We start from the raw sequence: 13,325 nt of genomic DNA, 5'->3' as shown, positions 1-13,325 counted from the left end.
TCGTAGCCATGGTATGCCATAGTAGTGAAATGAAGCAAAGAGAAATTCTAGAGAAAACTAAGAAAATAGAAATGCAGATTTTCATTCATCCTTCTCACCAAGATTACAGATGGATATATAGCAGTAGCAAAACACGTGTTGCACTGCGAGATGACCTAACATATTCTTGAAACGGTGCGCAGCACCCTATCGACAAAACGAAATCACTTAACTAATTAAAACGGTGCGTATCCATTCTCCTACTGCCCGACTCCTATCTTAACCAAAAAAAAAAAAAAAAACGGTGCGTATCCATTCTAACAACTCAAACCTGGAAACTAATACTTGGATTCATAACAATCCATCCCCGTTAGCAAAACTTGACCTCAAGTTTCAAATATGGAGACATTACAAGCACAACCACAATAGTTCTATACCAAGCAGTAAGCACAAAGAGGAGATAAGTCTTCAACGCTGCATTACTGTATATGAGAAGTACCATTTTGGGAAATTGGAACTCAAAAAAACACTTGCAAGCTAGCTTATCCACAAAATTGATCATCAATACCTGTTCATTCAGAATAACAAGTTGGTCAATAGCAGCAGGTCTGCACACATCACCACCAGCAATGCAGAGAGAGTCATCCTTTAGCTTTGATGTCCAGATAACGTCAATGCACTTTGATTCACCATCAACAATAGTTAATAAGCAGACAACACAAATCAACCCAGCAACAATAATGTTCAACATGCCAACACTAGTTACTTCAATGCTACCAGGCGCAGCAAAACCAAAACCCCCAAGAACATCAATTGATAAGATGTGAGGTTTATCATCTGAACATGGATTAGAAGTGCACCAGCCAAAAGGCTGATGACCACTAGAATCATGAACACCAATAATCCTCAATGTTTTTCTACTGCCAACATGGTACACTCGTGGTTGTGGACGTTCAAATGAGATCTTGGGCTCTAGTAACTTGAATAACCACAGAAGAAAAGAACCATCAGACAATTTTTCCAAGTTAGACTTACAAACTTGCAGTTCTGCCAAAATGACTTTCTTCAGAATTATCCGCAGGTAACTGAATCGTTGGACCATTTTATTATTGCAGTGATGAAGGGTAAGCAATGCGAGCGACCTTCTACTGATTCTCTTTGTACCTTGGCAAATGGATCTTTCATCATGAGCAGGGAGCCAATGATCCCCAATTATATCATGGAAATTCACAAAGGATACAATATCAACGGATTGCTCATTTAAAACTTGTAGACCATTTGAGTAAAGATGGTCGACCAAATGATTAAGGACTATATATATCCCAAAAGCTCTAGCTAAGAAGATTGTCCATTCCCTTGTATAACTCAGTAGCTTCATTTAAATGCAATTGAATAATTGCACTTGAAATAATAGCCTTTGATATCTTCTGGATCAATATGATACTCATGTTGCAGACTTATAAATGCTTTTCCCACACAAACATAAGGCAAATACAACTGAAGAAAACTCTGATAATTTTGTGTCATACCCGACTTCTGCATTATATAAAGATCATCCAAGGTAGACTTAGTAACACTCAAACACTTCTCAAGCATCTGCTTATGATCAGTAATATGTAGACCACTTGAGATTAACCTAACAGAAATTGCAGCAGACCATTTGTGTTGCTCAGGTTGGAAATATGCCCATGTATAAGTGGTTTCCAGTAAAATCACCTTTGTCTGCAAACGTAACAGTGTTGTAGGAAGCCAAATCCAAAATTTGGCTATCTCTTGCTTTGTCAAGTAATGTCGAGGAAACTCCACTGTTTGAGGTGGCAAACACATCCCTACGAGTTGCATATGCAATAACAACACAAAAGCAACATATAAAATTGCCACATGGCAATTGGCATCCTGTGCATCTTTCTTGTATTTCAAAGTCATCAACTTAGTGGCAAGGATAACACTGTCAAAGACAGCCGAGGTAACTCCAAATATCATAGCTAGCAATAGATTAAAGATATACTTCAAAGGAAACCATCCTGTCACCCGTGTCAAGGATGGTGAGTTAACTTGGGAAGTACAGTACTCTTTGCAAAATCTCTCTCATGTTCATGAATCAACAACAACCGATCTTGAAAAATTATGTGCACAACTGAATGAATATCACTAGCAGACATTAAAATAATTGGAGCAGAAGAGTACCTCAAAGAATGTTTTCCCGCTGGAAGCAATAGATATTGCAATAGCCAATATAATTTGAACTTCTCCAAAATATATTCGTGCATAAGTTCATAAGAGTCCTTCACAAAAATGAACTCCATACCATACTCTTCTTCCCGTGATTTAAAGACATGAAGGAGGACGATCCATTCTTCATCGAATTGTATCCAGTACACGCTATTTCCAAGGAATAATCCTTTAGCCATATCAATGCCAACGTAGTACCCCATTTTGGCCTTGTCCCAGCGGGAAAACATTCTTTGAGGTACTCTTCTGCTCCAATTATTTTAATGTCTGCTAGTGATATTCATTCAGTTGTGCACATAATTTTTTTTTCTTTTCTTTTCATTTTTTTTTTTCAGTTCTCTTTTATGTACCAAATGTGAAGAGCATTTCAAATCCTTGCATTTTGTTTGGCCCAATTCATATTTTGACCAACAGGCAACATGACCATATCATATTTCAAATGTCCCAAACTGATGTGAAAGAACACCTTAAGATAAGCTCTTGGGGCACCCTTCCTTATCAGAGATTTTCACAGTAGTAATGTTTAACTCATGACATACTAACTTTACTTCAACTGGAGACAGAATGGACTTGTGTTATGTAATTGCATCTTCTATGAACGAGCAAAATGAGTGCATACTTTTCTTTTTCCCCTATCACCCACCAATCACAAACATTGCAGAAATGACACAGCTAGACCTGCGGGCATCCACTCCTAATCAAACCAACTGAGTTCCTAGGCATTTAACAGTAAAATTGAGCAACAAGCTTCAATCTTGTGCATATTGATAGGTTCCAATATCTGCAGAATCCAAATCCCAATCCACAACCACCATATACACTCATTTACTTCGCTAAAACGAGCATATTTCATCATTCCCAGATATTATCCAATGTTAAACATGGACAATTCAAAACACATTGCACAGTTTGGTATGGAAGAAGAATAAATCTATATAGAAAATTTTCTAGCTGAGCTAAATAGTGCCCAATATCATTCTAGTTAAAGTGTAGTTTGATTAAAAAGTCAAGTGCTTGATTAACAACACCAACTCTAGAACATCAAATTCAACTAGAAAGAAACCAAATATATAAATTGAAGAGGAAAGAAATTCTGAAGCTAAACACATTATTATTAACTATCATATGAACACGAAACCAAACAACAAAATAGAATGAAGGCTCACCAGATCAAAAACGAATAGAGAATTTGTAATTATACAAAGATAAGAAATTACCTTTAGTAGAGAATAGAGAAAGGTTGAGGTTAGTACGAGGTCAGTTCGTCGTTTGAAGTTTTTTCATCTTCACAATGAGAGAGAGAAAAAAAAACACCGTCAAAATCTCACCTTTGGAGAGTGGATTTCTGATAGGGTTTGGTATTTATACCTAGCATCCTAGAATCCTACAGAATCAAGCATCTAACAAAATCCTTGAAAATCATTGGACTTTTGAATACCACAAGATTTTAAAGGACTTTCAAAAATCTGGATTGAATACCATAGGATTTTAAAGGAGTTTTTAAAATCTTAATTGAATACCACAAGATTTTAAAAGACTTTTCAAATACATGCAAAACAATCCAATAGACTCCTAATTGAATACACCCCCCTTACTATATTTGAAGGCGTGACAGTTGGAGTCTTTTCCACTGAAAATTTTGAACAATGCCCGGATCTTTGTCCATGTAGAGGATCTTGAATCAGGTGGTTGCATGAAGACGTGCATGAATCAGTTTGGACATTTCGTCCAAATTGAGGGTCAAAATCTAAAAAATGGGTCCTCATGTCGATGCTAAGTCAGCATGTGACATTACAAATTGAGGTATTTTTGAGATTTGGACGAGAGTGATGTAATTTGAAAGAGCATGGATAATCATGATTAAAAAAAAATATCAAGGACCAAAATTGATGTTTGCCTCAAAGTTGAAGGGGGCAAGTTGAATTTAGTCCTTTAATAAAATTGTTTGATTGAAATTCAAATTGCCAAGAGCTAAAATAGAAGCCGGTAATTAGCATATAATCTAGTTAGTTGTATAATTTTCTTAAAAAAATGTTGGCATACGTCTCAAGTTTGACTTTATTGTCTTTCATTAATATGAAATGAAAAAAACAAAAAAAAATAGAGGAACACAAAAAAAATAAAAGCGAGATTAAGAGAACCTGCAGCAGCTGCACCAACAGCATTTTGTCTGCAGTCCTTGATATGCTCAAGACCAGCCTAGTTTTGTAGTGAGCATGAGAAGCATAAGGGTCTGAGAGGCCCATTTTTATGCAACTCAACCATACCTTCTCAGTAACTGATTGATTAAGGTTATCAAGAATAACTCCCACATTCACTGGACTGTGAAAATAAAAGAAGGAAGAAAAACAGAGAAAAAACAAGCTTGAGGTTGGAAAGGCTCATTTTGAACATATTTGCTAGTCTTTCGAAAGCCGCTGCTTATCTTATCATGTTTTCAGTTCACGTTCTCCAAATCCAAACTCTACCGCTGGCATGGAATATTTGGACACAGAGAGAACAAACACTAACTGTAAATAACAAACATTTATTTATTCTCAAATAGGTAACGAATTAACGATACTAGTTGCTCTGACTAGTTTCCATAAATTACTTAGAAGTATTACTACACTCTTACTTAGAGAAAGAGATAGATTTGGCGTAGATTGTTTGTCCCAAGTAACCTAATGTCCAATCTGGTCCGGACTTCCCTGGAAATTGAGTCCGCTCAAGAGTGTAATCATAAGTTACTCAATTCAACATTGAAATAACCCATGATTATTGGTTTCTTGTTGCCAAAAGCAGTACAACGTTGGAAGCATACTTATCTTAATTTGTTGTAGCAATTACTTCTCCTGAACCTTGGGGGTTACGTTGAGCAAGAACCTAACTAGGCCGCCCTTGTAATTAATTTGTATAATTAAGAACCCAAGAGGCTAATGATCAAGTTTATCTGCTAGTATTTTATTTTTCCCGGGTACTCTTCAGGGAACACTACTAGAAATCTGGCTATAGGACACCATCCAGTATTGGTGTGAGTTGGCTACAATTGACACCCTTCATCACATTAGCCACTATGCAGCCACCCTTATTGTGTCAGTCCCCTTTGCTCCAGTTTCTAATGTGACATAGAGCACCAATTGCCTAATGGTGCCATCATCACCTATAACTCTTGTCAGCTGTCAAATCAAATTTGGCACCCTTCTTACCGTGGCAAAACTAGATTTTTTATTTAATTAAAAAAATATTAATGCCAAATTTGGCACTATTCTTCATCCACCTACATGCCATGTGGCATTACAATTAATAGAAAGCAGCTGGAATAACCAATAGTAATATTATGAACAAACTAAATGATTTCAACATCCATACATTCATTGCAAAACTGGTTTACATAGTCAGAGTGCCAATTTCATTGTTACAGAATATAACTTGCAGTTGCAGACATCAATAGAGTTCTATAGGAAAGGGAAAAAGAGAGGGAAAAAAAAATTGATTTTATGTAGCAACCTTTGCACAATTGCTGCATAACACAACACATGCAGTTCTGATTTCCAATATCTGCCAAAAAAACAAAAGGTACAATTAATACATAGGCCATCTCCACCATGTGTACTCAGCAGTTTTAAATATGAAGTTACTAACAGTGTTGACATCACAACAATTTGCTAACAAACCAAAAATACAATATCCATTACTCCATCTAAACCCACAACTCATTCTACATAGAAGAAAAACTGCATCACCCAAACATAATGATTGATTATAATAGTTACGATACATACATATAGATCAATTCCAATCCCTTTCCAATACAAAAACTAGAAATATCAGAATCTCGATGCTTTTCATTTGGCAATGCAATCTGATATGATTAAATACAGTAAATCATAACATGATCTTTTTTAACTTCACATTCATATATATTGTGATTTCTAACCCATATGATAAAAGTGAAAAGCAAAAGAAAATATGTTACTTCAAAAATATAAGAGAATAAAGTTAACTACCTGCATTTACAGACATGGTGGCGACAACCCATATATCTACATATACATTAGTACGTTATCGCATCACCCCTGCACATGGCTTAACATAACACTGCTTCATGGTTGCTGCTGTGATTTCCACCTGACAAGTAAAAATATGTACACAATATAAGCATGATAAAAGTATACTGGTCAATTCTCCTAGTTTAGCTATCATTAACCAACCTACAAAATGAGTCTATGGTCAGTGAAGTTACCACACTGGTTTGCAGGCCTAAGGTAACTCATTACACCATCTAAGTCTGCAACTCACTCTACATGTAAGCAAACCTACAAAAGCAAAACTCAACAATAAGTAAAGTTCAATGCTCAGATAGTAGATCAAAAGTAGCACCCTAAAACTTTATTTCACTAAGTGAATTAACAAGTCAAAACCCACCATTTTTGGATGTGAATTTTCTGCGTTAAGTGTTGACATACTTCCTACCATCATCGTCCTTGGTGAGGTTAAATAACTTGTGGATCTTGGAAGCCCTCTTTGGACCTCTCACTGTTGGCTTTTCAACATCAGTCAGTCCAGGAAGGTCATTGTCACCTTTCTTAACAATGACGAAGTTCAACACAAAAAGGTCTGGACTAACAATTCATCCATGAACAGACTTCCTTCTTCGCTCACTATACCTCCTTCCATGTCCTTGGAAGCATGAGGCTCCTAAAATAATATGCACAAATCAGTGGCAAAATCAAACAATGTTCAAGAAAAATCAAAGCAGTTAGTACTAAAACAGAAAACCAACATCCTAAAATCAATTGCCTTTTTTTTTCTCTCTCTCTCCCTCCCTCCCCCACAAAAACTTTTGGATTGTAACATACCCCCGTGGAGCAAAAGGCGAACACACCCTGGGGTTAACACTCCTTGCTTCAAAGGAAACAATTTCTTGTCACAGCCTCCCATAATTTTGAACACATAACTCCTGAGTCCTGTTAAAAATTAACGAGAAAGACAAAAGAGTGCATTAATGTAAAGTGACTGCAACTAAAATTCTGGCAAACGTAAAGAACCTTAAGAATTGTCAGAAATCATACCTCGCAATCTGTGCATCACCATTGACTTCTTGACTGATCTCTTGTCCCAGAATGCTCGGCTGCAGGTTAAATTATTTATGAAGGGATTAGTTCCATTGATTTCATCAACGAACAGGAAGTAAAACAGTGTTAGTCTTTCTTAGAGGAGGAAAAGAAATGTTAAGCAAAAAATCTCCAATCAAATTGGCGATCAGTTCCAAACACAAATGTTCACCGTGGTAATAAAGAGGATAAATTACGAAGGAAGAATTAACATCAACCAATAGAAAACTTAACGAGAACTTGAGAAGCATTGCTAGAAAAATACCTTATCTACTATAAATAAATCTTGATCTAATTTCCCAACAATGAAGCCAACATTGAATTGTCCGATCACCTAAGAGTTAGGAAACAACTGGAGGTCAAGTACAATCTAACATAATCATAAAGCCAATTCATACACAGTAAGTTTAGGAGGCAATGGATAGAGTTTAGGATATTTTGGAAACAAAGAACATTACATAAATACTGTTATCAAGAAACTGAAGGTAGTGCACAAAAATCAGCTAATGCAAGCAACAATCTTCATTCTACCAAAATCTTCCTTTCTGAGAAGTCTTTCCAACTCCGTGGCAGCTGCAGCTAAGGCCCTTGCTTTCCGCTCCTCATGTTCTGCACCTCTAAAGGAATCCATTAAAGGTTAGGTTTGGAGTTTGAGGAGTATAATAGACCGTAGCCTCCGAAGCGTAATGGTTTGTAGGCATGGAAAGCAAATCATCCTAAACAGGCTATGGCAGATGCAGAGAGAAGAAAGATACATAAAAACCAATTAATGCTAGTTGAAAGCCCCTCAAAAAATTAAAGAAGAAAACTTGCAACAAATCTTATTAAGCACATATATACCTGATCGGAAAAGGGTGTGAAGAAAGCGGAGGGGAGATGGATTAGGGTTTGAAGATGAAACATGCCGCACAATGAGTGAAGAAATGGACCAAAACCGGAAGATCTACGAGCACCAAATTGGAAAAGAACCAATATCGAACCATCTACAAACCAATTAAGCACGGATCGTTGAAAACAATGGCAGATCTACACGAGAGAGAGAGAGAGAGAGAGAGAGAGATCTATATGAAAATGAAAACAAAAGCATACCTACTTTCCCTTTTGCTCGATATATTGAAAGTCTCCAATCACACCGTTATTTGGGTTGTGAACTACTCAACTAGTGACGAGGCCCAATTCTATATTAGTATAAATTTAGGGAGCACCGTTGTTCAGTGAATGCGTCGTGAAGACTCACCAATCCAAGGCAACGGTGCCACACTAACTGAGAATGGAGACCAAAGTTAAATAGTGGCCCAGATCGGTGCTCTATGGCCCAAATTCTAGTAGTGGAAGGTTCCTTGTCAGAATTAGGTGCGGTATAACACTTTCCAAATCGATTTGTTGAACTGGGCTCAAGCGTTTGTGCATGTGTTAATTAATTGACTCTAATTTTGCTCCCACACTAACTTTTCTTTTTTTGGCTTTAATTTGTTGTAATATTTAATAACTTACTATATATTAGATTACATATTCAAGAGTAGGTCTTAGTCAAGACATATATAGGTATATGACATTTGCTTAATTAATACAAGTGATCTAGCTAGAGAACTGCAATTTTTTTTTTTTCAATCAAAAGAGGAAGATTTGAAGTTGATACATCTATGAACATTTTGGTGAAGAGAAATGTTAAAAAAAAAAAAATCAAGAGAAATGCTTTTTCATTTTTGTGGTGTAGGAATCATCATCCCCTACTGATAATGTTATGCACTGAATTAAAGAAAAGTGAAATAAATGAAAGGTTCGTGCATGACAATAATTTAGAACTGTCTATTTAATTATTTGATGATATATAATATTATTGAGCTGAATTTGTATATTAATGAGCTGTTTCAGCTGGAGTAATTGAATGCATTTCTTGAACTGCAGCAGCAGACTCAGTAGATGTAGTAGCTATTTCTGGAGATGCTCGATCAGTTGAGGGTGCTCGTTGCTCTTCAGAATCAGAAGAAAACACAGAATTCGTATTTGTTTGGTTCCAATTCTGGCCGAGTTCTGGACTTTCTGTGCCATTGAGGTTTGTAGAGGCTGTAAGTACTACATCCGCTCTCTGGTTGCTTCTAGAAGGGTCTATTTCATAAAACTTTCCCAACATGGCCCCAATCCTTCTAAGCGTAGAGGTTTCAGAATTCCAAACGTCCCTATACTTGTAACTGAACCGAACTAAATATAGGATGAGAGCCACTCCTGAAGCCACCCAAGTAATGAAAAATAGGACCCGAAAGTTTTTAAAATCAAGTCTATTGCTAGAAAATTTTGGGTTACTAAAGTCTTGACAATTGCTGTCTTTCTTGAACCATTTGTTTTCGATATTCATTATCTTCTCTCCTCCGGTGACATTTAGGACTGCCTGGGAAACATCGGGTAGAAGAGGAGAGCGTTTTGGAAATACCTGCAAGGTCACCTAAAAAAATCAATATATTATTGTATTTAATGGACCATATATTACAACAGAAATCCATCACTCGTGCCCCTATATTGCACTAAGAAGACGACCATACACAAAACACACGCACACACATAACAAGGGAGATAGAGGTGAGAGATCTTACAAAGCCATGACCACCTAATTTAGTTCCTTGGATGCTTCGCATCGAATGGCGCAATTGCTTGTATCGTATTTCTCAAATGAACTTCCGCTCATCACACATTTTTCGAGAAGGTAATCAAGTTGCGGATGCATTAGCGAATTTTGGTACAGCTTCTACAAGCTTGTTTTGGTGGGACTCTGCTCCACCCTTTATACTTGCACATTGTAACAGAGACCAATTAGGTCTTCCGAACTTTCGTTTTCGTTAGTGTCATGTACGCTTTCCTTTTATCTGGGAGGTTTTGGCTTTGGTCCCCCTCCTTTGTATTTTGGTTTTCCTTCTCTTAATTTAAGTGGATAGGTAGGATCCTTCCTCACCTATCCAAGCCTTTTAAAAAAAAAAAAAAAAAAAAAATATGGGGCCAATCATACTATATTTGTTGCAGTATCTTGCAAGGAAAAGCTTCATGTAGGGAGTTTCATCAACAAAAGCAGCAATGCCACTGTTTGCACTCCCTTTCGAAAGAGCTTCATCAATTGCTTCCATAGTTCCCAAAGCCATAAGCTTGGAATCTTCAAAACCTACTTGCTTCAACATCTCGTAAGTATAAGCAGTTGGTATGTAGCCGATGTTTTCCCCCTTCCTCAATAGATCCTTGATATTGGTAACAGTTGGCTCGAGTATTTCGACCGTATATATAGAGGTTAGACTTGCTTGGTAATTAATTGTCAGTACTAGCACAACAAATACCCATATTATCATAACAAATCTAGCCAAGTTGGTATCCACTCTCTCTCCTGTATAGTTCACAAGAAAATTTGTTATTGATGAATTACTTATATATATTTATGATACTAAAAAAGTTAATATATATATATGGGAAAATCGTTTTAACTTGATTTTAGAGTGAGGTCATGAAAAATTACGTTGAGCAAAAACCATGGTTGAGAAGGAGAACCATATAACATTGCCAACTTCTTGTTGTGCGGTAGTGCCTTGAAAATCTTCATTAGTTCGATGCTGAACGACCCAAACCACAAAACCTACTAACAACAAGGAAATAAGAGTTGCAAGCCAAAGGTCCCATTGCCATGGCTTGAAGAAAGCCCATGCACTTCTTTTGTTTGTGTCTATGACGGGCACAACCATTACTACACCGGCTTCTGCATATGGCATCGTAAAGTCCACATACAGAGACCTGTTTGCTCGAATTGTTGTATCTCCGACTACAGCATCAAAATTCTGTTAAATCATAAAGTATGTAGTTGAGTGACGTTTTTATATATAGTTGTCAAGGAATAGGTAAGCAATATGACGATGAGTTATTGTATGCATCTAAAGATAGAAAATTTACCCCAAGATAGACTTGATAGCACAAGTCATTGTAAGTGCCAGCTTTGGTGCCATCAGGCTTTGCAAAGGGAATGAACTCATAAGGAAGAGCATATGGTAACATGTCAACTACGGCCTTAAATACATCGATACTGAATCCGGTAACATCCGTTGTGTTGGTGGTTGGATCTATTGTTACCTTAACAAGCTCAGTAAACCCATCCCTAACAGGAACTCCTATTCTCAACTTCTTCCCCTTTGTTGGGATCTCCCACCCTTTGGGAACAGAGAGAGACTCTCCTGGCCATATAACCGGTCCAAGATGGCATGTGGAATTTGTGGAACTCATTTTGCTTACAAGTCCATGCAGTGGTGTCCAAAATCCAATTGTTCTCGCTCCACGGCCGTTGACATTAATTATCCGAAAATTGGATGATTGAAGTTGCCCATCAATGAGCATGAAATCTCCAGCAATGCCTGGGAATCTAGTAGTCGATAGGGCTTGGCAAAGTTTTGGACCATATGGAGAGATGGGAAAACTTTCAAGAATATCTGTGGACTTGTTGGAGGCATTTGGCTTTTGGAAACCAAAACTACTTGTAGTCCCAATCACTTGTTCAATTGCCATTGCTATGGCAAAAGTAGCATCATAAGCCCAAAATCCGAAAACATCCAATTCAGCACCAACGATGTGTGGATAGTCTTTTTGGAACTGCCTTTTCCACCGGAGATTGAATTCTTCCAGCTCTCTTGTTTTCTGGACATAAGTTTGCAGACCTATAACTCCATTCATGGAATGGATGACTGAAGAATTCATTGAAGTTAAACGATTAGTAATCCCATTAGTGGTTAACCAAACATAGCCTTCAACCATCATTCCAATCTCTTCTGCCTTGGCAAATAGCTTAGAGCATAGATTGGTTGTCATATGGACAATGAAGACTCTAGTTTGCATGGTCATCAACTTGTAAAGCTCGTTTGCAATTTGATCATCGGCTGCAGAGGGGGAAATGACACTCCTGTAGGAGACACCAATACCCACTTCTTGTAAGGCATCGGTTAAAAATGGTATGATTGCCTCCCCATACGAAGTGTCTATGTATATGAGCACAACTAGTCTCCACCCAAAGTTTTTGATAACCGCACTTATAGCTTTCACTTGAGATGTGTCATTCTGTGCAAATTGGAAAAAGTAGGAGCTCCGGAGCGAAGTAAGAGAAGGACTTGTTGCAGAAAATGATATGATGGGCACATGAGTTTGGTCTCCGAGATTAATGACAAAGCTTGTCTCCATCGATGTCACTGGCCCGATGATGGCTGGTACTTCATGATTCTTTATCAGATCTAGTGCTGTTAGTGTGTCAATCAAAAACAAAAGATCATTACACTAAAAAAAACAGAGAGGCTATTTTACATATTCGGAAGTTAGAACATAAAGCAAAGTTTAGGAAATCAGCAATTAGTTATGGTAGGTGTTGGAAGAGACCTGAGGCAGCTGCAGCGACAACATTCTTCTTCGAGTCCCTAGTGTTCAAGACCAGCCAAGTTTTGTAGTGAGGATGATAAAAATAGAAGTCTGACAGGGCCATTTTGATGCAGCTCAACCAAATCTTGCCCCTCACTGAGTTAAGGTCATCAAGAACAACCCCCATGTCAACTGGGATCCTTGTTTCGTTTTGTGGAATGGCTAAGGAAATCCATGAAGAAAGAAACAAGACAAAGATAGAGGTAAGAGCAAGTTTATTAAGGTTGGAAGAGTACATTTTGTTTATCATGTTTGAATCTTCTGAATCTCTATGTTTGATCTGATCGTGTTCCTTTCAGGTATCCTAATAAACCTACTTATATGCTGCGTCAGAATATTTTGAATAGGGAAAGAACAAACACTAGCTACTTATTCTATATGTTGATGATTATTGAAAAAGCTATAAAGAAATTCTTCAAGGAAATTTCAATCCCAGTTCTATCAGTATTTTAGATGTTGCAAAAGAGAAACTTTGTCATGTTGTCTTAATTTTTTTACTTGGCCGGCAACTACGGAATGAAAGGAACAAAGATTGACACAAGCATTTCCAGGAATTTTACAGTTCATAAATACCAAAGTCTACATCCAAAC

The 13,325-nt window shown here is 37.3% G+C and overlaps 2 protein-coding genes and 1 long non-coding RNA gene across 7 annotated transcripts; all 3 read right to left on the bottom strand.

The window, feature by feature from the left end:
* Positions 1 to 5,513: 5,513 nt before the first annotated feature.
* On the bottom strand, positions 5,514 to 8,541 carry LOC133738823 (uncharacterized). 5 transcript variants are annotated; one of them, XR_009860275.1, is made up of 10 exons: positions 8,397 to 8,541; positions 8,148 to 8,290; positions 7,766 to 8,032; positions 7,573 to 7,641; positions 7,266 to 7,324; positions 7,053 to 7,160; positions 6,619 to 6,891; positions 6,437 to 6,509; positions 6,201 to 6,321; positions 5,514 to 5,751 (listed from the first exon to the last, which is right to left on the bottom strand). It is a non-coding gene; the product is annotated as an uncharacterized LOC133738823 (long non-coding RNA). The 5 variants fall into 5 exon arrangements; XR_009860276.1 differs by having other exon boundaries at positions 8,401 to 8,501; XR_009860274.1 differs by lacking the exon at positions 8,397 to 8,541 and having other exon boundaries at positions 8,148 to 8,372.
* Positions 8,542 to 9,031: 490 nt separating this feature from the next.
* LOC133738820 (glutamate receptor 2.7-like) lies at positions 9,032 to 10,033 on the bottom strand. The gene is made up of 2 exons (XM_062166476.1): positions 9,899 to 10,033; positions 9,032 to 9,738 (listed from the first exon to the last, which is right to left on the bottom strand). The coding sequence occupies exons 1-2, from the start codon at positions 9,938 to 9,940 to the stop codon at positions 9,166 to 9,168; spliced, it is 615 nt and encodes a 204-aa protein (XP_062022460.1). The 5' UTR covers positions 9,941 to 10,033; the 3' UTR covers positions 9,032 to 9,165.
* A 224-nt stretch (positions 10,034 to 10,257) lies between these two features.
* On the bottom strand, positions 10,258 to 13,218 carry LOC133738819 (glutamate receptor 2.2-like). Its single transcript, XM_062166475.1, has 4 exons — positions 12,696 to 13,218; positions 11,232 to 12,559; positions 10,804 to 11,119; positions 10,258 to 10,674 (listed from the first exon to the last, which is right to left on the bottom strand). The coding sequence occupies exons 1-4, from the start codon at positions 12,982 to 12,984 to the stop codon at positions 10,268 to 10,270; spliced, it is 2,340 nt and encodes a 779-aa protein (XP_062022459.1). The 5' UTR covers positions 12,985 to 13,218; the 3' UTR covers positions 10,258 to 10,267.
* Positions 13,219 to 13,325: the final 107 nt, after the last annotated feature.

The sequence above is a fragment of the Rosa rugosa genome, chromosome 3 (genome assembly GCF_958449725.1).
Source record: "Rosa rugosa chromosome 3, drRosRugo1.1, whole genome shotgun sequence".
Classification (NCBI taxonomy): domain Eukaryota; kingdom Viridiplantae; phylum Streptophyta; class Magnoliopsida; order Rosales; family Rosaceae; genus Rosa; species Rosa rugosa.
This window is presented reverse-complemented; position numbering and strand designations above follow the sequence as displayed.